The sequence below is a fragment of the Pteropus medius genome, unplaced genomic scaffold (assembly GCF_902729225.1).
Source record: "Pteropus medius unplaced genomic scaffold, Ma_sr-lr_union100, whole genome shotgun sequence".
Lineage (NCBI taxonomy): Eukaryota > Metazoa > Chordata > Mammalia > Chiroptera > Pteropodidae > Pteropus > Pteropus medius.
In genome coordinates this window covers 37,809,999-37,836,052 of record NW_024340849.1, presented here as the reverse complement: position 1 = coordinate 37,836,052, position 26,054 = coordinate 37,809,999, and the positions used below count along the sequence as shown (strand labels likewise).

Here is a 26,054-nt window from a genome sequence, read left to right as displayed (position 1 = left end):
AGCTCAAGCGTCTATAGAATATATTTTCAATGGCGAACATTGTATGCTAAACCAACAACAAAAGTGTGAGCATTTATGAAATGACAGTAAGATCAAAGTGCAATAACATAGAACTGACCCCAAAAAAGAACTTGGTAAAAGAAAAATAATATCTTAGCAAATGGCAATATGCTTAACACCCCAGACTTCTTTCAATAATAACATCTGTGTTTGAAGTCCTGGTTATGCCAAGGCAAGGGAGCAGGATCCAATTTTATGGGTCTCTGAACTTTGGCAGCCTCCTGTTCTGGCATTCTAAGGTCCTATGTGCTCTCTTGTTGAAGCCCACCTACATCTTCATGGGGACTGGCACTGAGATGTGCTGATGGTTGGCATTGGTTTATTGGGTTAAAAATCCCTCATTCTGCTCCACAAACCAGAGTTTAATGATGTATCCTCCTCATTGACCAAGTTGACCCCAGCATAGAAACCTTCTTCAACAATGACAACTATTGTTTCATTGGCATGTAGTTTGAGGAAACTATGACAACACACCCACACTGCAAAGAGAATTGATTTCCCATCACTTCATAGTTGCCTAGATGATCTTTACATTCAAAAAAACATTCTGACTCTGAAATTACTTATATGCTATTATCCAATAAATATACCTGCACCTGCTGATAAAATATCCTATAGCTCAAGCAGATATTCTTTTTATTCTCTACAGAGACAAGTTCAAGAAATGAATTCCCTACAGAGTGATTTCACCAAGTCTCTAGCCACTGCAGATGCTTCCCTACTGCAAACCAACATTATGCTGAAGCTGATGGGGAAAAGCCAGGAGGTAGAGACAAAACTCGTTCTCTAGAAAATTGAAAAACATTTAAATTATTTTGTGAGGAAACGATGAGATGGGCTGACCTATTTTTTCTCCAGTATATATCTTTTAGTTGGAGGGAAATATACCAAAATGTCAATAGTGATGTTCCCTTAGAGGAGGGGTATAAATGCTGTCTCTTCTTTGTGTCTGTTTGAATTGCCTAATTTGCCTGCAATGAGCAAATATGACTTTTGCGATTTAAAAAATTGTTGTGCCATTTGTAAAATAAAAGCATACCTTTATTAGCAGAACACATTTTGGACTGATAAAAGATTGACAACATTTCTCAGCAGCCCAACAGGCATTTTAAAAATATCTTTTATGTTTGCTGTTTCTAAGTCAGAAAAAAGTATTTTGGTTTAGTATAATTTTATACTAATGAGAACAGTGCACTGTTTTAAAATTTATTGAAGGGAGTGCCCACCATAAGGAAAATGTTCAAATCGTTGTAAAACTTGGGAGAATAGTATAGTGCCACTATCTGAAATAACCAAGGATTAATTGGTGTAGTAAATTGCTTAGAAAACAATTTCTTCTTGTCTCCTTGAACATGTCAATTATGACAGAGTTCAAGAAAATGTCATATATGTTCTTTGCTTAAATTGACACTCTCTCTGTTTACTTGGAAAAAATAGGAATACAAAAAAATAGCTGCCACTTTAAATGAAGCAAGACATGAACTAAGTGACAAAGTGAGAGAACTTTCCAAATCTGCCAGCAAAGCATCGCTGGTGGAGGAGGCAGAGAAGCATGCTAAGTCCTTACAGGAGCTGGCAAAGCAGCTGGAGGGGTGAGTGCGGCCCTGGAGTCTAATGCAGATGCTGCTGGGCCCTGGGATGGAAGCTTCTCCTGGGCGCCCTGGATCTCCAGAACAAGGCAGAGGGGCCCAGGGCCCAGGTCCAAAACACATCTGCAACAGGCACTGTTTCCCAGTTGCGCCCTTGGAGCAGAGCTGCAGTACCCCCAGCTCAGGTCTCCATTTGCCAAATGAATCACTGCATCAGCTGCAGGCCGAGGACAGCTGCTGGAGTACTTCCCTGGTCTGTCTTCCAGGATCAAGAGGAATGCCAGTGCAGATGAACTGGTGCGCTGTGCCGTGGATGCAGCCACTGCCTACGAGAACATCCTCAACGCCATCAAAGCGGCGGAGGACGCAGCAGACAAGGCCACAACTGCATCCGAGTCTGCCCTTCAGGTGGGCATCTGCACCGGCACCTTTTCTAGATGCCCTCTGGAGACTATTCACTTTCTTATTTTTTTTATGCACTGATGAATATAAAAAAAGCATTATTTTAAATCAGAACTTGTTATATAGAATAGATTTGAACTTGCTGTAGAAATTACAGTGATTATCAATTTTGAATCAAGATAAATATTATATCTTGCTTCTTATAAGGTATGCTTTTAGGCTGTAATTAAGTATTAGCATTAACCAAAGAAGAGAGAGATTTTTGTACACAACTTAATGACTATTTATTTCCTGTTCTTTGTCTTATACCTAGGCACATCTATAGAGTCCTATGGGATCTTATATCTACCACATAATATTTCTATATTTAAAAATAAAGAACAAAATATTAAATATCAAAGAATTAGGGGAAAGGCTTTCTTAGAAGGTTGAAGACTTTTATCTCCCAAAGAGTAAAAACCTAAAAGCAACTCAGTTCTGTCTTCAGTTATTGCAGAGGATATTGTACAAGTGACAGTGAGAAAATGAGACAGTTTTCCCGTAATTTGTCAATATGTCACCAGAGATAGGTTCACCTGCCCAAGCCACAAAGTCTACCTAGAGCCCTAACCCTCTTTTTAAACCTCTTCCTCACCTATGAACTTCATCTTTTAAAGATTAAAGGGCTTTAAGATAGGATGAAAAATCCTACTCCGTGTTTCCTAAGGTATGCCATATGCTTAAGGCTCATAAACACTTTATTTTCAGACAGTGATAAAGGAAGATCTTCCAAGAAAAGCTAAAACCCTGAGTTCCAACAGTGATAAACTATTAAATGAAGCCAAGATAACACAGAAGAAACTACAACAAGGTATTGAGGGGGTGGGAGGTGGTCAGGATAATCGAGGGCTTAAAAACAACCTGTGGGACCATGAGAGGCAGTCCTAGAAATAAATGCTCTTCTTGAATCTCAGCATTAATACGGATTTGTAAATCCATGGTTTATTGTATAGATTTGATGTTTCCATTCAATATTCTAACATATACTGGATTAATTAGAACCTCTTGAATATAAGTAAACCTTGAGGGTGATAGGCCTATTTCAGCTTGGCCTTCAAGGGGCTATTGAATTTAATCTTCTTGGGACCATTGCATTGAGAACCCACATAGCACAGAGGTATATGCAACGCTGGTTATTTATTTAAGGTCAAGATCATTAGTTTCAGATCATTAGAGTAACTTTAAAATTCTTAAGTCCTAAAATCTAAGCAATTTAAAAATACCAAAAACCACTACCACTGTGAAGCATGAGAATTTTTTAATCATAATGCTTATCTTTGAAAATTTTCCACTTACTTATTTTTAAATAATAATAATAATTAAACTGTCTTCTCAATCTCAAAAAACTCCTGTGTCTTGAAAATACTGTGTCTTGATTTTCTGTGGTCTCTTGTGGTCATTCATGGCCAAGCAGCCATCTGAGTCCATGGCCCTCACTCAGCCTCTTAGTGCTTTCAGAGTGGTTAGATACCTTCTACTAGCAAATAAATAAATAAATAAATAAATAAATAAATAAATAAATAAATATTAAATATGTGGAAAATAAAGTACAAAAAATATGTGTTAACATATAATCATTTGTCTAGCAGATGTCAAGAATTAAAATTTTCTAGTATAGCATACGTTCTCTTTATAATTTCACTGAATTTTCTTAAATGTGTCCATTTAAAAATGAACAGAAGCAAACAAGGCCTACTTGTGTGTGTGTTTGATTAGATGAGACTCTGACAACATTCTTTCCTTATACTCTGACTAGAGGCATCCTTTCTGCATTATTCATTCATTTGTTCATTCATTCATATTTATTCATTCATTCATTCATTCAATAAATATGTAATAATATTAAGCCCTGACTAGCGCCAGACATGGCACTTTGTGCTAGGAGACAGCAGTGAACTAGACAAACACATCCTTTTCTTTTACTAAGCAGAGACTTCTGTCCTCAGCTGAGTGGAAGTTAAGCCCTCTCCTAGGTTATTAAGCCTCTCTCTTTCTTTATGTGCATTTCCAAGGAGCCTGGTACCACAGGTTCTGATATGTTCCTGACCTCTGTAGCCAGAGGACCCTGGAACTGTGGGTCTAGGCACAGGCAGTGGGCATCTCTGGGATGACCTTAGGATACAGTTCTGTTCAAAGCTGTATAAACACTGGCTACTTCAGGAGTCATCAATACCAATGCAGGATCAAAATCCACAGAGTAATTGCCTCTTAATGTTTTATTTTAGAAATCAGTCCAGCTCTGAACGACCTACAGCAAACTCTGAAAATCATGACAGTTCAGAAAGAGATGATAGACACCAATATCACTGCCATTCGTGATGATCTTCGTGGGATAGAGAGAGGTCAGCATCTCCTGAACCCATCATACTTGGCTTCTTTTGTCATACAGTTTAGATACTTACACCTACCTATTTGTGCGTGTATTAGATGACATCGATGGTATGATCAGTAGTGCAAAGAATATGGTCAGAAATGCCAAAGACATCACAAACGAGGTTCTAGATGGGCTCAACCCAATTCAGACAGATGTGGAAAGAATCAAAGATACTTATGGGAGCACCCAGAGTGAAGACTTCAACAAGGCTCTCACTGATGCGGATAACTCAGGTATCGGGTATTTGGGGGCCAGGACACATTATTCATTTTCTCTATTGTTATGTGCTATGGTCAGATTAAATTCTTCCCTGAAAGTCTGATCTTAGTTAAAACATTGAAAAACAGCTTCACATAATACATTTGAAGAGTGTGGGTATTCTGTTAGTTCAAAGGACCAGGTAGGGTTCATTAACATTACTATTGATTTTCCCTTTTATGGAGTGTAGATATACGTCCCTGAATCGTGAGGTATTGAATTATGATTTATTTTTTAGAGTAGTCAGGAACGATGATTTGCTATCTAGATTGCAGAATAAAATTCTTGACATATTTAGAAAAGGTATTACCTGAATCTGAGTCATCCTGTCTAACATTTGGGACCTAAACATGCCACTTGACAAATACTGTCAATAGGAATATCTGTATTTTACCTTTTCTCAACTCATAATTATAAATTTGTTTTATAATCTCACCAATAGTAAAGAAATTAACCAACAAACTGCCCGATCTTTTGAGCAAAATTGAAAGTATCAACCAACAGCTGTTGCCACTGGGCAACATTTCAGACAACATGGACCGCATACGAGAGCTAATTCAGCAGGCCAGAGATGCTGCAAATAAGGTAAAGGACCAAGGCTCGTTCTTTGATAAGTTGTCGCATTCGTCAGGAAAGCAAAGGCTTTTGTTTACTCAAGAACCGATTGTCTTTCTTGCCCTAATTCTTTGGTTGCTTGAAATGTGAAAGTTGATTTCCTCCACTCATCCTTGAAGAGTGCATAATCATCTGACATGTCAGGGACCTGAAGCACTTTCCTTCCCAGTGAGTTTATGTGGGCAGGAAGAAGCGTTCTCCTGCAGGCCTCAGTTGGTAAAGTATTACTGCAAGTTCAGTTTAAGGGGTCTATGATTAGAATGTGCTAATATGATATTGCACAGGCCCTGTTTTCTTACTGTAAAGATAGAGGAATGTTAGGGATAGAGGAATGGTTCCTACCAGCATGGGCATGTTTTGAACGTAGAATTACAGCAATTTTCCATCATTGAGGCACTGATTCACCAGTCTTTAAGAAAATAAATAAATAATTGGGAAAAATCCAAATGTCCATCAATAGGAAATGAATAAAATTGTGACAAATTTATACAACAAAGACCATACGACAAGAAATGTGAGTGAGCGGAAGCCAAGTGTATCAACAAGGATAAATCGAAAAAGAGAATGAGGCAAAGAAAACAAGTTGTAGAAGGATATGCACAACTGGATACCATTGATATAAAAATATTTAAAACATGAAAAATACGACAAATTACAGTTTATAGATAAATATATAATTATTTTTAAAAGTATTAAAACATGCGTGGAACTACACATAGGAATCCAAATTTAGGGTCGTGGTGACCTCTGAGAAGAGACAGAGGAATAGGGACCAGGTGGAATATACCGGGGGCTTCAATTATATCAGTAATGTTTAATTTCTTAAGATGGTGGTGCATATACAGTTATACTCTCTATTTTTTTTGTATTCATGAAATGTTTTCTTAATTTAAAAAAAATTTTAATGAGTAGGAGTTGTCAAAGCACAAGGGCATGCCAGGAAAGACTCAGGATATGGTTGGGGAGAGTGGAAGACAGAGAGTGAGAAGAGAGAAGGATACAATGAGCCTGCGCGCGTGGGCGAGGGGAGCTCAGTCACATCATAACTCGTGCATCGCTAAGCCTCCCCCACCCTCCACTGCCACGTAATGCTTTGCCTATCCAAGTTCCTCCATAAATATTTAAATGCTAAAATGTAGAGTTTGTGTAAGTATCATTCCAGGAGTGTTATTCTTTAGATCGTTAGAGAATATTTACTTTCTATGTTTTAACACAGAGCTACCAAAGCTGGTCCACAGACTAGGTCTAGTCAGAGAGCTTTTGTTACTGGTCTGTGATATATAAGTATAAAATTGAGAGTAAATGTTTAGCAACTTTTAATATTTTGAATTGCCTCAGCATCCAAGCATGGGATCGATGGAAAAATACCTTCTTTATTTCATTTTTCTAGTAATTTAATTTCTAATATGTTTTACAAAAGATTTGGTCCAGAGCAGCTTAGACAAAACAACAACAACAATGATGGTCCTTCACCAAAGTGTAAGAAGCATCGTTTTAGAGAGCTTTGATGCCCTCATTTTTTAGGTCTGAATTCCTGTGATGACATGTAATAAGTTCATGAGAAATGGTTTCTTAAAAAGTTCCTTTAAAAATGTTTTTGATGCATTATATATTTATATATGCCTGGCATCATGCTAAGTGCTTCTGTATGTGTTAGCTCATTGACACAGGGGTGGAATCACTATTATAATAATGATTATATTCCTGATACAGAGAATGAAATTCACTGCTCAAACACCAGAGGGCTGATAAATAGGAAGAACATGAATGTTTTATTACTCAGCTCCTGAAACAGTTTCATGAGTTTATAATCTGGGTCTAGGAGATATTCACACTCTTTTGCGCCTTATCAAAACAACTTGGAAAAGGTTAAAAGGAGTAGCTACAAAGTCACAATCTACCACTTAAAAGAGCATACCCACTTTTCTCACAGGTTGACACCATAGATCTTTCTCTCACAGGTCGCTATCCCCATGAGGTTCAACGGGAAATCTGGTGTTGAAGTCCGGCTGCCAAGTGACCTGGAGGATTTGAAAGGATACACATCTCTTTCTTTGTTTCTACAAAGACCTGAATCAAAAGAAAATGGGGGGACTCAGAATATGTTTGTGATGTACCTCGGAAATAAAGATGTAAGTATTGCTTTGACATTTCTTTTGTTTTTAAAACAGAATATAGCTTTTGATTTGCGTGATACCACTGTGTCACTGAGGTTGGCACAGCGGGAGGAAATCCTACCAACATGCCAGCAAACTCCACCACCTCTGACGGCCCCACAGGAGCCCTTCTGGCATTCACGGACTGTTATCTACCGGCAGATCTAGGGACTTTACCTGATTCCAACGCATGGGCACACATGTGTACCCATTAGCGTATACACCCTGCAGTTCAAGATCGGCCCTCTCCCCTCATGACCAGAGCAGCAATAGCCAGACGTCATGAGAGTTAACAGTAGTTCTTCCTCACGGAATTGTGACCCTGTTCTCTGTCTCATAACATCCAGCCCAGTCCTTCCTCAGCTCTCTGGGGTGGGGACCATTTGTGGCTGAGGACTGGAGCAAATGAAGCCTCTCCTACCTAATTAATCAGAAATCCAGTTGCCCCGTCTCTTTATAATTCTAAATTCTTCAAACCACTGCTGTTACTGGCATTTTGAACAGTTCATTTTAGCTTTTAATCCCTCCACTTAAAATACATTTCTTCAACTTGTCAGAGGAAAAGCTAATCATTGATTGGTTAGGAAACAATTTTTGGAAAAGAAATATCTGAAACATGGTTCTTGAAAATTCTGTCCAATTAAGAAATAGCTGATTGTCACTAATGGATGCCACATTTAAAGATTCCTAAAATCAACACTATTATTAATCATTTTTTCATGCTTTAAGCTGTTGGTACTTTATTTGTAGCTTTCTTATGATATGACTTTTTGCTCTGTATTATGACAAATTTCTCTGTTTTATCTTTGACAAATTTATACCATATTCCTACTACATACCATACCCTGTACTTATAATAAAGAAAAATTTGTTTCTTGAATGTACTTAATATTCACTTAAAACTGATTAAAATGGTGGATTTTTTTTTTTTTTTACCACAACTTAAAAAAATTTGTATCTACCTTAAAATGCTCATATTCTAACAGGAGAAATATACACTTGTAGCTGACTGTGATAATACAGGGTGCTAGGTGTTATAACAGAACCATAAACAAAGTGTTAAGAGAATGTTGTATTACGGTATGGAGAGAACAAAAAATGGCTTATCTCCCTATAAACCTAAAATCTAATGGAGTCCTGAGTCTGGTTCATCTTTATGGCTGGTGCTTGGCAAATATTTGTAGATCAAGCACATGGGGGAGTGAATAAATGAGTGCACTATACCATGAGCAAAGTCAGCTCAGACATTATTTCTATCTCTATTATTCCGTATAAGGATACACCTCATTTATCCTGTCCGCTCAAGACTTATTGTATAAAACCCATTAGGTATTTGAGATGCACTCTCTTGGGATAGGAAGTTGAGAGAATATAGTATGTGAAGTGCTCTGAAGTGGACTTTACACCTCCAGGCCTCCAAGGACTACATTGGCATGGCAGTTAAAAATGGGCAGCTCACGTGCGTCTACAACCTGGGAGAGCATGAGACTGAACTCCGGGTGGACCAGATCTTGACGGAGAGCGAAACTCAAGATGCTGTTATGGACCGAGTGAAGTTTCAGAGGTACAAGTCTGATAGACTTCTGCTTCTTGTTAATCTAACTGACATTCACCAAACCTCAATTGTACGTGTTGCTGAACCCCATTCTTAGTATTGTGGCCTTGATTTCTTTCATTTTTGCATAGATTTTTATATAACTTTATTATCTAATTTATTTTTGAACAGAATTTATCAGTTTGCAAGGCTTAATTACACCAGAAGAGCCACATCTAGTAAACCAGAAACACTTCAGTTCCATGACATTGACAATGGAAATAGCAACACACTCCTTAATTTGGATCCTGAAAACGTTGTATTTTATGTTGGAGGTTACCCACCTGGTTTTAAAGTAAGTGCAGATGTTATTCACTGAATGAAAATATATAAATTTTAATTGAATATAAGGACGTCATGTCTCTAATTGTCAACTGGATATAAGCTATATTTAACTATCTATTCTTAAAGCTCATCCAGTGATAATAGCAACACTCCAGTATTTCCTATGTGTAGTGATCTGTGCTTAAGTATATTAATTTACAAAGCATCGTTATCATTCACACTTCCCATATGAGGAAACAGACAAAGAGGTTGAATAATTTGCCCGAGGTCGTACAACTAGAAATACTAAAGCCAGGGCATTTGGTTCCAGGGTCCACATTTTTAACTCTTATACTATATTGATGGTTAAAAGTGATAGATTGGTACTATTTCTTGGTCAACTTGATCAGTCCTTTGTTTGGTTAGTAAATTTTTGTCGCATTTTTTTCAGCTTCCTAGGAGTCTGACATTCCCAGCATACAAAGGTTGTATTGAATTAGATGACCTCAATGAAAATGTTCTGAGCTTGTACAACTTCAAAAAATCTTTCAATCTCAACACAACCGAAGTGGAGCCTTGTAGAAGGTAAATAAAACCTAGAAACTAGTGTCTCAGTAACTGATTTTAACTTGCAGGTATATTACGTATAATAAAGGATAGCCAGTAAGATGCTGTTGATGTCACTGGTTGCTTTGAGCCAGTAGTTCTTAAATTAGATGTTTATGCAACAATGCTAGTCTATCCCTAAAATCTAATGATGGCAGTCTTTTCCTCATTTGTATAATATGTTACATTGATAGTGTTTTCTCAATTTTGGAAAAAATAAATCTTAAATTTTTGGTGCCTCCTACCACAGAATTTTTAGTTTTAGATAGTACCCGATTTAGGGACTAAATCAGTGCCTGTATTTACTGTAAATTAAAAAAAACATAGTGGTCCACAAAGTATACCATGACTTTCTTGGCAGTCTGACACCCGTACCTATTCAAAACTTGCTGCTTTGAGCTCCTGACCATCCTTCTAGTTAAAAGAATTTGGAATAGTTTAATATGGAACAGATTGAGTACTTATTACTCAGAATAAAAGTTTCTATTTCAAGTTAATAATTTCTTACATTTCAAGCTCTTCAGCTACTAGGCCACATCTTCCTAATTAGATATTTCCAAAGGGGACTCTTGAATGTTATTTTTGTTGAGCTAGTGTTTGATTATCGTAGAGTATAAGGGCACATCCAGGAGAAACAACTGGCCATTTTAACGTTTTAAATATGTTTCCTCTTCTTGAAAAAATCATGACAACTATCTTGCTTATGCTTTGCTCCGTTTTTCAGATAGCAGCACCTTGCATTAATAAATACACTTGTGTGGTAGTCCTTTGCTGCTGCTGTGTTCTAACTAATGATGATTCTCATTGACAGGAGAAAGGAAGAGTCAGACAAAAATTATTTTGAAGGTACAGGCTATGCTCGAGTTCCAACTCAACCAAATGCTTTCTCCCTAAACTTTGTACAGACAATTCAGACCACTGTGGATAGAGGTTTGCTGTTCTTTGCAGAAAACCAGGTAATCTATATTATAAAGCATCTAAATACTAACAAATATGTCCATTTGATTGGTTAATTTGGGGGTAACTGATTTATTATAAACAACCAACTAGATCTGAAAGGCACTGAAAACGTTACCTGCATCATTTCCCTTGGCCCGGCTCTACTTTCTTTGGCTACGGGAGTGAGTGCTTAATGAGGCAAGCAGTCAGGACTTTGAGAGCCCGCCACCAAAATATGGAAGAAATCTTCCCCTTTCCCATTCTATTCTCACTGTCACTTTCATTCTTTGAAAACTACTGTTTGCCTAATAATTTACTTAATCTGTGTAAAAACATGTAAAGGCCTCTGGGGCCCTCTGAGAGCTAAACAGTTTGAACTACTGTTTGCATCGTGGTCTGACCCTTGCCAGGCTGTGTGAGATTGTCTTTTAGAGACCTGACCCTGACTGCCCAAGACATGGATGCTTCTCTGTTATCAAGTAGCTGAGAGGCCATTCTTTTTTTTTTTACTTGTTTATTTATTTATTTTTATGCCTACAGCACCTGGTATTTCTAGGTGGTCTCCCATCCAAATACTAACCAGGCCCGACCCTGCTTAGCTTCTGACATCAGACGAGATCAGGCACATTCAGGGTAGCATGGCCATAGACAGAGGCCATTTTTAAGCCCGCTAGTTTAGGAAAGGTCCAAAGCGATGCTCTACAAGCAATTGTCAGTGCCATCTGCTGGTAGATGGGCCTGGCTTAATGGCTCCTGTTAATAGCTCTTCTGTAGCTGCTTCTACAGGTAGGATTTCTGGAGAAATATGGATCAGCCAATGGGAGCTCCAGTCTGAGAATGTGGGATTCATATGGAGCTTGGGATTTTACCAGACACTTCTACCTGCAGGGTGGGGATACAGGCCTGATCCAAATCTCCTTTCTGGGGTTGGTCGGGACTCTCCGGGAGATCCCAAGGCTGAACCAGCTCTGACGGTTTGAAAGATCCCGATCTGTTTGAAGAATGCAGAGAGCTGAGAAGTCACACAGCATCTTCAAGTCAAGGAGGTTGTTTTTTACAACAAGGTCTTCTTTGTACTACATTTTAGAGTTCTTGGAGACTAAGAACCGAAAATATTGCTTATATTAGAAGAAAACTTACAAAATGCTATAGTAACCAGATAAGAGAAAATGATCCAAAGTGCTGCTGTGAAGTAGGATGGATCATTACACCAGTGAATTGATGTTATCCTGTTACTTATGAGTGTGATGAACCCTAACTGGCTTCCAAGGGCAAGGCTTAGGATCCACATGAGGACTGATTCTTATAGATAAGAACTCTGGCAGAAGACTTCAAAAAGAGGCCTTCTTATCAATAGAGAACTGTGTAAGAGCGAAACTTCTAACCCTACAGGACAAATTCCTCAGCTTATCTTTCCACTAAGGAAATGGATGGTTAAAGTATGTGAGAAGACTTTTCATCTAGAATATAAGGTCCTAAACAAAGTTATGTTTGTTAATTGGATAATTAATTCATTACAGTGGTCATGAGTGTATAGAGGGAAAGTTTGAGGCGTAATCAGGATGTTTAACAGGAAAGACATTCTTAAACAAAGGGTGCGTAATCTGGGACTTTGAGGACAGGTAGAAGATAACTTTTGAAGGGGAGAGGGCAGAAGGGTGATCCATGTGTGGGAAGGGGCAAGAAGAAGACCCAGACATGAGAAGGCTAAGGAGCACTCAGGGATGGAATGATGGCCCATGTGGCTGGGGCACGAAGGTCTAGAGGGACCACTGAGAAACGAAGCAGAAATGGTGGTCAGGGCCGCAGACCACTTGCCAGGGAGTTAGAGTTTTATCCTGAAAGCAAAAGTGAGTAACATGCTCACACTGGCGTATTCAAAAGACTGCTCACCAGCTGGCATTTTCAAAAGTCTGCTCAGTAACAGGCATTTTCAAAAGACCGCTCTGGCTGCAAAGTGGAAAATCAATTCAGGAGGGGACAAAGTGAACATGGGGAGGGGGCATAGCGCCTTATTGCTGTGCAGTCCAGCTGAAGGAGTTGTGACTGAGACTAGGTGGCATGTAATAAAGAGAGAGTTAAGAAGTGGTAGATTTGACAATATTTGATTGGATGGAAGAGAGAGGGAAGAATCAGGGACAATTCCTGGTGGGTTTGTGGCTGGTTCAGCAAGGCGATTAATGGTGAGAGAGAAAGGAGGAGAGAGAGCAGCATGAAGGGCCGAGAGACAGGCTTGGCAGCAGGTGGGAGGCATGTAGATCATAAATTCTGTTAGAGATATTTTGAACTTGAGTATCTGTGAGTCATGTCAGCAATAGCAATAAGGTTATCAGACGTACAGACCTGGCCCTGAAAAGACAGGGGAAGAATATTTGGGCTTCATGGGCACACCCGAATCGGAACCAAAGGAGTGACTGTGACTGTGAGGCAGAGAGAGTGGTGGGAGGGCAGAGGTCCAATGCAGGATACTGGAGGGACCCCCAACACCTAAATGGAATGTGGGGGGATGGGCCAGCAAACGAGACTGAGACATAGTGATAAGTCAGAAAACAGATGGTGGAAAATGTCTGAGGGTTAAGTAAGACCTTACCTCTCTCTAAAAGGTAGCAGTCATTTCTTCACATGATATGAATGATCTGAATCTTTTCAGGTTCCATTTGTGCATGCTGGTTATAGATTATTATGAAACAAAATCATGATTATAACATTTATTGTGTCCTTCCTGTGTACCAACCACCGTAGATATTTACCATGACTTGTAACATTTGACCATCATACACAAACCAGGAACCAGGGACTGCAGCACTACTGTCCTTTTTTAACTAGGAGGCAGCTGGAGCTGAGAGCAGTCTGTAACTTGAGAGTAACTTGAGTTCCAGTGTTTAAGTCTTCTTTTGTTGAGTCTCCTGGTAATCTACATTGTTTCCATGCTCTAGGATCACTTCATCTCCATAAATATAGAAGATGGCAGTCTCCAGGTGCGATACAAACTTAATTCAGAGCCACCAAAACATCAAGGAACCAGAGACCTCATAAACAACGGGCAAGATCATTCGGTATATCCTTTGAGCCTGTTTACTTGACTTGTTAAACATCCTTCATCCTTTGTGGTTAACACAGAGCCCAAAACACATTTCTATTACCAGATGAACTCACAGTTATTAACCAAGGGACATGTCCTTTTAAAATTTGAACATTTGGGCATGAAATATATAACACGTATATGGCCTATATAAAACATGATTAATTTCCAATGTAAACATGTCTATTTAAATGTTTCAATACTATATTTTTATATAGAAGTGCTACTGCTCAGAGTCTTCTGCCATGTATATAAATAAATCTGAGGGAAGACAAAATCAAGATAGCTCTGAACCACTGTGAATAGGATTCTTTTATTTCCCATTGCTCACTGACTCATCTCTCATTTATTTCAGTTTCTGATCAATATTAGAAAAACCCAGAAACTTACGTGGATAATTGTGAATACTCAAAAAATTAGAATCGAAGGTGAAATATTTGATTTTAACACATATTATCTGGGAGGAATTCCAATTTCAATCAGGGAAAGGTAAGTGATTTTTTATTTTTTAGAAGGAAGCAGATTGCTTCTCTTAGTGGTTATGCTTGCTACTGATGAGTTTACGTTCTTTAATTCTAGCAACAAATAAACACAAATAGTTAGTTTTCAGTATGAACAGTGTTTGGCAACAGAGTAAAACAATATAAATACTGAAAAATGGGACTGGCCATTTGAAAGGGGGGTGGGGCTAGGGGAGCTGTGCCCCCCAGTGGCCTATGAAACCCCTCTGACATGGGCCACTGCAGGGCAGGGTGGGCATGGAGGAGTCTTCTATCGGGCCTCTTCTATCAGTCTTCTACTGATAACCCATAGCTGAGCTCTGCAGGAGCAACCAGCAGTTCTTTCAAAGGAGGGAGGCCTTCTGACACCTAGCATAAATGGAAGGCCCTTATGGACAGTAAGTGCTTAAAACTAATGTGGAGCAGAGCAGGCTAGTGTCATCTCTAGAGAAAGCAGCTTTGAACAAGAGATTTTGTGGATGTTCTGGTTTTTCCTCTTACTGTGGTGTATCTCCTGGGAATGGGGACCCATATCTTTTAATGACATGTTTAAAATTACAGTCAGAAGTCACAATCTGTTCATCTCATTTGCTTCCCTTCCCATGAGAAGAGAAAATCACTTGCCAGAGGGTCTCGAAGCAACAAGAAATTTTTCCTGAGACCTGACACTGTTGTGCCTTAGCATTTAATAATAAGACATGAAATAATTTGAGAAGTAAAAGTCAGTCAAGGATATATTGGACAATTGCTCAGTACCTAGGACTGAAGTTAGGATTACATTTTGCTCTTACTGCTTTATGAAATCTGCTTCCAGCAGGCTGGGACCTGGCTAAGTCTTTATGAATGGGTTGGCCCATAGTATGCACACACCCCCCAATGTACTAGCCCACGAACACCACAACTTACACCTCTATGCAGCCACATTCCTCTGGCAAGTGTGTTCAGACCCTGCAGACTGGAGTAAACATGGAACTCTAGGCCCTCAGTGATCCAGGGTACACCTCAAAGAATAGTAGAAATAAATCTTCTATCTTAACATATCTGCTATGAAAGAGTCATGATCATTCCAAGTGCCATAGGTACACAGACTGTGTAAGCATAAAGTGTGAGGCCTTCAAATCATATTATCTTGTGTGACACATCGACCACCCAAATCCCACTGCTGCCACTTTTCTACTGTGTGACCTTAGGCAAGCTACTCAACTTCCCCCAGCCTTCTTGCTGCTACATCTGTAACATGGGGGTAGTAACTGCCTATTGATTAGGGTGGTTGTGAGGATTCAGAGTAATAGAGTTAGCATGGCGCCTGGCACATGGTAAGTGCCCAGTAAATGTTAGATAAGAAAATATACCCCGCAAAAGGTTATTGTGAGGATAGAAAAATAGTACCTTGGACAAAAGTGCTCCATATCTGTTAGTGATCTTTCCCCCTCCCCCTTTTTTTCTGCCATCTTTTTCTTCCTTCGACATATACTTTATGGAAAGAAGGGCATCAGGAGATGCCGATGGGTCTAAAACATGTTGATATATAGGAGAAAATGGATCCAAATGTATGTATTAATAGACAAGCTTCAGGAATTCATATGAATTTTCCTCCTCTTCTGAGGCAAAAAGCCATTTTTATAAAATAAGTAAGCTCGTGCTGCAATGCCAGTGAGTATTCACTTCTTCTTTAATTTTATGCACATTACATATAGCTAAACTGTTTATAATGAACTGAATAAAAATGAATGCAGCCACCCTTCCATTTAGAAAACTGAATTGCCTTAAAGATTTATAATGAAATCAGCTTTGTGTTTTTCTTAGTCCGTCATTCATTTAAGAAACACAAATATTTGCCTGCACTCAGCTGGTTCATGTATGTTAATGTTTTACATGAATTCAGCTCCAGACAGATCCAGCAGTCTGGAGAAATGCCAAGGCAGCCACATAGGGAGATGCTTTAGAGGTGACTCTCATTACAATGATTGCACTAATTTGGGGACAGTTACTGAGCCCACTGCCTCACATGGAGTCCCTGCTCTGTACCAAGCACCATTTGAGTGTGTTACCTGTATTAATTCATTTAAACTCCTGACAAACTTATGAAACAGATTTAAATATTCCCATTGTGAAAATGAGGAAACAGAGGCACAGAGAAGTTAGGTCGCCTGCTCAGGCGGTAAGGATAGGCCTTGAACCCAGGCAGTCTGGCTCTCGAGCCTACAGCTCTAGAGCAGCACTATCTTGTTTCTAAGAAACACTTCCTGAGTGCTCACGACTATGTGCCAGGTGTGGTCCCAAGCACTTCTTGTGCATTGACTTGTTTAATCCTCACAATGACCAGTTCCCCAGGTTGCACAGTTAAGTGGTGTTGGATACAGCACATGAGGCCAGGCAGTGATTTCTACGGTTCCAGCTTGGCTTTGGTTAAATACCAATTCACATTTTTCATAATTGACTAGAACTCAAAAAAAGTTTGTTTCTTCTGAGTTTATGGTGGCTAATTTAAAAATAGACATAAAAAAAGTTTTTTAGCACATTCCTGGCTCTAATAAGTTACTTATTAAGTTATTTACATATTTGTTAATATTTATAGTATATTGACTTATTAATATACTTTTTATGCATCATGCCCTGCCATGACTCCAGGAGGGTGGGGAAGCAATTCTCAATATTGTACATCTTCTATGTCTCTATACCTTTAGGGGACCCTGGCAAGTCTTCTATTAACATTACTGTGTTCATTTTTAAAGGTGAGAATTCAGAATCACATAGAAAGGAAGTAGATTTTGTCAGCCTCACAAAATAAGTAGCATTATAGAAATCTCTTCAGAACAGATAACCATAAAATATGTACTTGTTTTATGGGTGATAAGTAGTAGAGACTGCAGTTCTTCAGCTCCAATGCTCAGGCAAGCCTGACCCGGTACATCTCTTTCCTTTTTCGTATCCCAAATCAGATTTAACATTTCTACACCTGCTTTCCGAGGCTGCATGAAAAATCTGAAGAAAACTAGTGGTGTCGTTAGGTTGAATGATACTGTGGGAGTAACAAAGAAGTGCTCAGAAGACTGGAAGGTAAGTGAAGAGTTCAAAATCTTTCAGGGGAGTGCACCGCAACCAACCTATCTTTGGTATTTGTTAACACATCAACTTTGGACTTTTTTTTGTGGTAGCACACAGTGTTATCATGAACTGGCTCATACACAATCTCCACCTACTTGAAAACCTCTTCAGGCTTATGTATTAAATTTGTAAGAAAGAAGGAATACCAACTATACACAGAAAAACATACAGACGAATGATAAAATCATTCAGCAAAGCAAACTTTTATTTCTTCCTGAGGCAACGTAAGCCACATTAATCAGTTCAAATGAGATGACATAGGATGATCTACTGTATTTCAGCCATGAAATTATTACAACGCCAGTAATTTATTTCATATTTGCATTTCAGCTCGTGCGGTCTGCCTCCTTCTCCAGGGGAGGACAATTGAGTTTCAATAATTTGGACTTATCATTGACCAGCCACTTCCAGGTCTCCTTTGGATTTAAGACTTTTCAACCCAGTGGCATTTTATTAAATCATCCGATACAGGTATGAAATATTGCATGAATATTGAACAAGATTTAAACCTGACTCAAAGTTTGGTGTCAGAAACAATATAGAAATTTTGAACGTAAATTAGTTTGGAATTTATCTGTCATTACCCAGTAAATGCCATTGTACATTTCACTCATAGAAGTTATTCCCCATCCCAGGGTAGGACCTGAAGGAAATCAGGCTAGAAAGCACATTATAGTACACAGATTTGAATTTGTGGGTATTCATGGCCATTCATGGCCTCATTTTCATTCTTTTTAGATTTATTTTTTGAGTCAAGGTGTTATTATAACTGTTATAAGTAATAATGTAGCTTAAAGTTTTAGATCTAAGAAAAAAATCAGAATGTATCCCCTTTATTCCTTTTTGCTTCCACAAAAGATAGCCCTTGTTTTGCAACAATAACAAGGACAATATTTTGTCCTTGGACAATGGAGTCCTTGACAATATTTAATATTTAATAGTTGGACAATATTTACATCAGGGGAATGGAAGAGGAGAAGGTCCTTTGCTCTTTGTTCACGTACAACAGAGCCGCAGAAATCCTCTATAACTTAAGAGGTTTTAGCTAGAAGTGGTTATGTAGGCACAGAAGTAAGCTAACACTTAGCAGTCCCCTCGTGGGACGAGTGGATTTTAAAATATATAGCATACTGTCATTCTTGGAATTGTTTCTTCAGAATTTCCCGCGCAACAGACATCTTGTATTTGTTGAAAGGAAGGATGGTAGCTGACTCTGTGGCTATGTCGTATTAGAAGGCCTCTCCTCTCTTGACATATTTGCTCATCAGTCTATTTTATTTTTTTCCAAAAATTAAGGCTGAACAAGTACATGTTAGCATTTAGATTGTGAGAGTGGCTCTTCTGTCAAAACAGGATGTTTTGATGCATTCTTTTGACACGCAACACTTGTTTCCTCTGCCAAGCGTAGGGACACTTAGTACACAATATATAAAATGGTCAAAAGCAGATGGAAGAATTGGCTTAGCAAAAGATGAGATCAATCCTGGGCAATGCAGGAATCCTAGAAATATGCTAGGAACATTGCCCTCAACTTCATAATTGGTTAGCTAAGAAATATATATCAATTAACATTCTTTTATCTAATTCACAATGAATATTGACAACTGAATAAAAAGAATCAACATAAAATGAAACTGACAATGGCTAAAACCACACACTGTCAAAATTGTTTTAGACTAAAAACTCACCGAAGAATTATATCTTGCAAAAAACTGCAAAAATTAAACCATAGAAAAAAACATCAACAAAATGAAAATGACAACTTCTAAAACTACACATATTTCTTACTAAGAATTGACAGAATCAAATCATTCTGCCAGAATTTGTATCTGCAGAGTTTGACATTGGAAAATTGAACTTCCTAGAATTTATGACCAGAAAATTAAAAAATTCATAATTACTGAAGAGAAGATATTGTCGTTATAACCACATATGGAAAAAATTGATAAATCTAGTCTTCATTGTAAAGTTTTGTAGAAAAGAATTGATCTGATGAAAATAACTTCAGAAAGAATGAAAGTAAAAACAGAAAAATTTAGAAAGGGTTTAATTGTTTTGTATAGTTGATGGAGAAATTAAATTGGTTTATGAAAGTAGGTCTGTAAAAATGCTTTGATAAACTCATCAGTGTTGAAATAATTTGCATAAGATTTTTATATTCATAAACATGACATTAAAATGTTTAAAAATAATCTTTAGATCAAAATAGCAAAGTCAAAACATTTGGGTCAAAAAATCCTGACTGTTATACATAGTTTTGATCGTAAATTCAGTATTATACATTTATAATCCTTAAATGCAAATTAATTGCATTGATGGGTATGTTCCATGATGATTTCAGGTCACCCTGGAAGATGGTCACATTGAACTCAGCATCAGGAATAGCGTCAGCTCGCCCTTGAAATCTTCACAGACATACATGGATGGTTTACTGCATTATGTATCTTTAATAAACGATAGGTCTGGGTGAGTAGAATGGCACCTCTGTCAGAGTCTAAGAACTTTATTTAATTTAATGAAAATTTCTAGCATCTTTTCTTGTGAAATATTTAACTTTGATGCTGACATTATTTTACTGGTAAGTTCTGGCCTTCTTCCTGATTCTATACCCATTACCTTATTTAAAAAATCAATTAACATTGGATGGATAGATAAATTGTGGTATATTCAAAATGGGAGAATATTTTTTTAAAAAAAACAAAATGGAAAAGAAACAAAATGGGAAAATAAAATGAGAGGAATGATCACGAAACATCTACAACTATGCAGGAAGACATGGTTCCTGGGGTGCTGGTCAGTTCTTCTTTATCTGGGTGCTGGTAATGTTGGTGTATTCACATTGCAAAATCTCACTGAGACATACACCTATGACATGTGCACTTTCTGTATGTGCAGAATACTTTAGTAAAAATATGTGTAAAAAATACATGGAAAAAAGTTTAAGTGCTTTTTGAAAATAAATCTAGTTTAATGAGTTATCTTACATAAAAAACATTGAGTCTGAATTGAAGACAGTAAGTTGACCACAAAGTGACAACCTTTTTTTCCCAGTACGTCTCACTCTTGTTTTGCTTTCCTCCTCTTTCAGATTTCGGGTCCTCATTGATGACCAGCCTCTGGAAAATAACCAAAGGCTAGAAGGCTTTTCAAATACCCAGAAATCCCTGCGTCTGGGTGGGGGTCATTTTGAGGGCTGTATCAGCAATGTTTTTGTCCAGAGGTGCGTACCCTCTTCTGAGTGTGTGGCTAAAGAGAACAGGCTGGTGATGCAGAGGGCACATCATTGGTTTGTTAGCGGAGTCAGATTACCACAAACTTTCAAAAATGACTCTTTTGGCACAATACACACATTAAAAACAAACCACCACCACCAACAAAAACACCTGAGCCCAGCCTTCCTTTGTAGGAGCAGCTTTGTCACATAACCTTGGAAAGGATCTAATGAAAATTAAGTTTCAGATTATGGCCCTGAAAAATAGTCACACTGAAATTTTATTTCATTTTAATCAAGATTGCACAATTAGATTTAATCAGTTCTCCCAGTTTTCAAGGCCAAGGAATTGCATGGACAAGTGCAGTGCTAGGAAAGCACAGCATTGAGAAGGTAGAGAGAGTAGAGCGTGGTGCTTGCATGCGAATGTTTCAATGTTCTTCCCTTTTTGATAGGAAATGATCGTAGGTAAGAGGCAAAACCCTCCCCAGGGCAGAGGGAGGACCAGGGACTGGTCATGAACTTCTGGTCAAGTGGCCTGTCAGGAGCTTGTGGGCTCCTGCTGTCTCAGATAACACTCATGAGATAAAACAGATTTATCTGTGAGACTTTCCTACTCAAATGCAGCGAGATGAATTATTCCAAAAACTCACTTCTGGGGTTTCCTTACATGGACCATCATTCTCAATCATCCAGGTCCCACGTTTCTCTTCTATGCATATTATACTTTCATATTTCTATATGACACCCATTCTAAAGAGAGACCTGTACAGGCTTTGCCACAATCCTGGTTATTCACAAAGAAAAAGAAAAAAAAATGTTTCTCAAGCACCTAAGATTGTGTATTTTTGGAACAGTCTCTCCCTGCCAGTGCATCTTCCTCAGTTGTCAAGAGTTGGGCAGCGGCTTTCTTTTCTACCCTTGTTCCAGGTTATCACAGAATCCCGCAGTCCTAGATTTGACCACTAAATCTTCCAAGAGAGATGTGTCCCTGGGAGGCTGCAGCTTAAACCAGTCACCTTTTCTAATGTTGCTTAAGGGTTCTACAAGGTTTAACAAAGCCAAGAATTTCAATATCAACCAGGTAAGTGTCAAAACCTTACCTCGGGTTTTGCTTCTTACCATCTCACGGGGAGTGTTGTGGGAGAGGGTGCAGGAGGGGTGTAGATTACCTGACCTCATTGTGGTCAGTGCCTCCAGGAAGTTGGATTGATGGGTCATCAACAGTTGGATTATACCAAAATGTCAAAGTGGATTTCTTTTTAGCTTTTATTTTGTATCTCGATGAAAATTTGGCAATTTTTGCAGCCATAGAACAAACAGAACCTTGACTAAGGTTTTCTAATTTCTGTAGCTAATGCTTTGCACTTTTGACACTTCTGTTGTGTCTCCAGAAGGTACATTGATTGTCTCTAGAGTGCAGTGGCCATGCCCCTTCTCCTCCCCAAACCTTACCACAGGCACCCCCTGTTCCAGCCTCTTGTGACAGATATCCACATGTACCAGGCCTCGCTGAGACCAGTGTGCCTTGACCTTGACTGCACATGAGAAACACCTGGAGAGCTTTTACAATACCAACACTCAGGTTGCATCCTACCGAATTAAGTCAGACGCTCTCGAGGTGGGTCCAGGTGGCGAGAGTTTGTAAAGCTCCCCAGGTGATTCTAATGTGCAGCACTAAGACTGAAAGGGAGCAAAATTCCTTGTTTGGAGGAGCAGAAGCATTGCAAAGAATCGAACACAGGGTTAGGACTCATAGAATTCCTTGCTCTGCCTGAGGTCAACTGTGTGACCTCCCTGTATCTGAGGTTACAATTAATATGATTAATGGATAAGATTGAGCACCTCCGATGTGCCAGCATTGCACTAAGCTCTTTAAGTGGATTTTCTTACTAAATCCACAAGTAACCTTGTGAGAAAAGTACTGTTACTAGCCACATCTTACAGAAAAGGACGTTGTGGTTTAGAAAGGCAAGCAATTTGCCTAAGCTCCTGCAGATGGAAGATGGAGTTGGAATTCAAACCCAGGCAGCTTGACTCCAGAGCCGTTTGCTCTAAAGAGCAATGTGCTTCTATTCAACACACTTTTCACTGCTGTCTGCCGATATTTCCCCGCTGTACAATAATTTGGGGGAGTCGAATAGATAGTACATAATAAGAAATGTTTTATGCTCTTAAGAAAGAATACACTTCATGAATCCCAAGGGGTTGTCATTTCACTGTTATGAAAAGAACATTTTTAGTCCTACCCCATCAGGAATGAAGTTATATATTCATTTTTTCACTGTAAGCTGAAAATTACTGAGAAACTAAATTAGCGCAGTGATGGTGAAGTTGGAGAGAAGGAAATGGAGTCAAAGCTATTTACAAGATAGAATATACATGACTCATATTAATTGAATGTGGGTGGCAAGGGAGAGGGAGGAGTTAATATAATTCTGAGGCATCTAGTTCAGTTTATTGGATGGAGGTGCCATAATGGCGAAGACAAGGACAAGTATTTAGAGGGAAAGAGAATGGGTGGAGTTTGTGGCATATCGAGTGGCAGGTGCCTGTAGGACATCAGGTGGAGAAGGCTGGTGGGAGGCTGTCAGGTGTATCTGAGTGGGCTTTGGCAGATAGGGTGGGAATGGAGCTATTGATGGGAGACACCAGTGAATACACTATACTTAACTTTCCCGATGTTCCGTGCAAACCTCCAGATTAGATGGAATAAGACATTAATTCTGCCTCCAAAATGACCCAAAACAGAGAGAAGGCAACAGAGATTTGTGATTACAAATTAACTACTGGACTTTGGAGTCAGACTTCCTGGGTTTGTATCAGGTGTTATCACTTAAAAGATATGTGACCTTGAATGATTATTTAACCTCCGTGTGGATCTGTTTCCTGCAACAGAAATGAGGATAGATGATAGTACTATCTCATGGTATTGTGATGGTGAAATGAGATATTAAGCACAAAACACGTAGAAAAGTGCCTGGCACATGGTAAGCATGCAATAAATATTAGCTATTATTGTTATACACCCTAGCGGCATAAGTGAACGGAACAAGCATGCTATGGGAGTGGTGCAGCAGGAATTTTCCTGCCACAGGGATCAAGGGTCCTTCCTGGAGATGGTGATACACAAACTGGTTCTGGATGGAGTATGGGTTGAATTTAGACAAGTGAATATTGCTGCTACATGAGCAGAAGCCCAAAGATGGAAGGCAGGATGTGGGTAGAACTTGCAGGTGCAAGATACTTTACGTGCATTTTCTCTGATCTTCACAAGTCTTCCTACTGTCTCTTTCAATTCTCAACACAGCCCTCTGAGAGCAGAATAAAATGCTGACTTTAGAGGTCAGGAAATCAAGTCTCAGAGAGGTTAAAAAAATAAAAAACTTGCCCAAGAGCAACCAGTCAGTGAATGGTAGATTTAGAATTGAAGGTTGGGGCTATAGAATCCCTAAGAATGTGCCCTTCATAGTTGTATATGCTCCTCACAGTCACATGTTCTTCACAGTCACATGCTCTTCACATGTGGCCTCTGCAGGCTTGGGAAGCTTGGTAAACAGGAAATTTGGTGGAATAAGGAGACTAAGGGAAGTAAGCTTGGAATCATACTCTAACCAGATCAGGCGAGCCTTGGATGGCCTGACTTAATTTTGACATTTTTCTATAGTTAGCGTGTAGCCATTGAAAGGAGTGTGTTGGTTACAGAGTTTCAGATCCTGAGCCGCAGGGCCGGCTGTGATTTTAAGCAATTCACTTAACCTTCCGGTGACTGAAAATCTTCACTGAGTATTGTGCAAGCACAAAGTGTTTTATTTTTATTTTTTAAAAATTTGTATTAGATTTTATTTAAGTCAAACCGATGGCATTGCCAGGAAGCAAGATTTCAAATGCTCCCAAGCACAGAATGTTTTAAATAACTGGTATTAAGTTTGCATTCTTTGCATCCTATCTAGAAATCAGGTGAGGAAGGAAAACCTGATCTTGAAGGAATCTGAATCTGTTGGGAAGTCTTCAGCTGCTAGCTCCAGAAAACCCCTGCATAATGGTTTAACCAATAAGGAGGTTAAATAGCGTCACGTTGACGGACATAAGTGGGGCTCAAGGCCTGAAGCATCAGGATTGGCTGGGCTCTGCTTCCCCAGAACTATCTTGGCTCTATCCTGCACGGTTTAGGGCAACAGATTCTTACATGAGAATGCCAGCACCAGCAGCACAGATCTGTGTGTCTTTCTCTCTCTACTAGAAGGAAGTCCTTCTCAGAGGCCCCAGCCCTGACTTTCCCTCATGGCTCATTGGCTGGGAGGGGGTCACGTATTCACTCCTGAATTAATCCCTAGCAAGATGAATTCCCACCATTCACTTTGAAGAATGGACATCCCCACTGAGCTTTGAGCCCCATGGGAAAGGAGCAGTCAGGCCATCAAAATCTGGGTTTTGCAGCAGAGAAAAGGGCAGGGGGAGGCTGGCAAGTCTCAGTTTCTTTCAGCAATTTTTCTAGTCACATTTGACATTTACTATGGTCGATTTCTGCATTAAAACTCAGTCCTATTCAAAAGTTCAAAGCATCGTCCAGGTCAGAACAGACGTCTGTGCATGGGCCAACTTTGATGGAAGTGGAGACATACTTTGGTCCCCCATCACCTTCTGTGCCCTGCTCTCTCAGTCCTTTCACTGCCCTGCTGCTAAAGCTCAAATGAATGGCCCTAAGGGGAAGTGTCAGGGAAGCTCCATATCCCACAGACTGGCTGTGCAGGCCTCGCTGCTGCTGGCCAGATACTGACTCTCAAGGGACACTGTGACTCTAACGAGGCCCAGTGTTGGAGAGGGGCTCTGGATACCTGCTGGTCTCAGATGTAGCACTATCAGAGAAGAGAGCAGACTTGTGTACGATGGGAATAACATCCATCCTCCCCAAGGATGAATTCATCTGTATTAAATTCCTCTCTTAGGATCAAAAGTAAATCCTAAGCCAGACACTTAGCAAGGTAAGCATTCTTTGTTTTCTCCCATGATAATTAGCTCTAATGTTTTGCTTCTTTCCCATCAGCCATTGCAGGACACACCAGTGGCCTACCTGAGGAGCGCGGGGCTGTGGCAAGATGCTCAGTCTTGCGTATCACTTCCCCACACCCAGGCCAGTCACAGAGCCCTCAGGTTTGGAGATAGTCCCACCAGCCACTTGCTATTCACCCTTCCCCAGGAGTTGCTGAAACCCAGGTATTATTTAATTTTCCCGCCCTCATGCTAACTCAGAACC

The 26,054-nt window shown here is 39.3% G+C and overlaps 1 protein-coding gene and 1 pseudogene across 4 annotated transcripts in view; one reads left to right on the top strand and one right to left on the bottom strand.

Moving 5' to 3' along the window:
* LAMA3 (laminin subunit alpha 3) overlaps positions 1-26,054 on the top strand; it is a 227,491-nt gene that overhangs the window by 188,932 nt on the left and 12,505 nt on the right. For 3 of the 4 annotated variants that reach the window (XM_039844440.1, XM_039844420.1, XM_039844449.1), the window contains 20 exons: positions 710-826; positions 1,498-1,652; positions 1,916-2,057; positions 2,799-2,901; positions 4,316-4,432; positions 4,518-4,697; positions 5,165-5,307; positions 7,299-7,469; positions 8,906-9,057; positions 9,220-9,382; positions 9,803-9,936; positions 10,769-10,913; positions 13,833-13,952; positions 14,334-14,467; positions 17,421-17,538; positions 17,917-18,057; positions 19,928-20,052; positions 20,675-20,806; positions 21,728-21,881; positions 25,845-26,014. In XM_039844440.1, the coding sequence (XP_039700374.1) occupies positions 710-826; positions 1,498-1,652; positions 1,916-2,057; positions 2,799-2,901; positions 4,316-4,432; positions 4,518-4,697; positions 5,165-5,307; positions 7,299-7,469; positions 8,906-9,057; positions 9,220-9,382; positions 9,803-9,936; positions 10,769-10,913; positions 13,833-13,952; positions 14,334-14,467; positions 17,421-17,538; positions 17,917-18,057; positions 19,928-20,052; positions 20,675-20,806; positions 21,728-21,881; positions 25,845-26,014 (2,816 nt within the window). Of the gene's footprint in view, positions 1-709; positions 827-1,497; positions 1,653-1,915; positions 2,058-2,798; positions 2,902-4,315; positions 4,433-4,517; positions 4,698-5,164; positions 5,308-7,298; positions 7,470-8,905; positions 9,058-9,219; positions 9,383-9,802; positions 9,937-10,768; positions 10,914-13,832; positions 13,953-14,333; positions 14,468-17,420; positions 17,539-17,916; positions 18,058-19,927; positions 20,053-20,674; positions 20,807-21,727; positions 21,961-22,000; positions 24,659-25,844; positions 26,015-26,054 lie in introns of those variants that run through there. The other variant, XM_039844430.1, reaches the window with a different exon arrangement.
* LOC120591198 (uncharacterized) lies at positions 11,428-11,546 on the bottom strand (annotated as a pseudogene).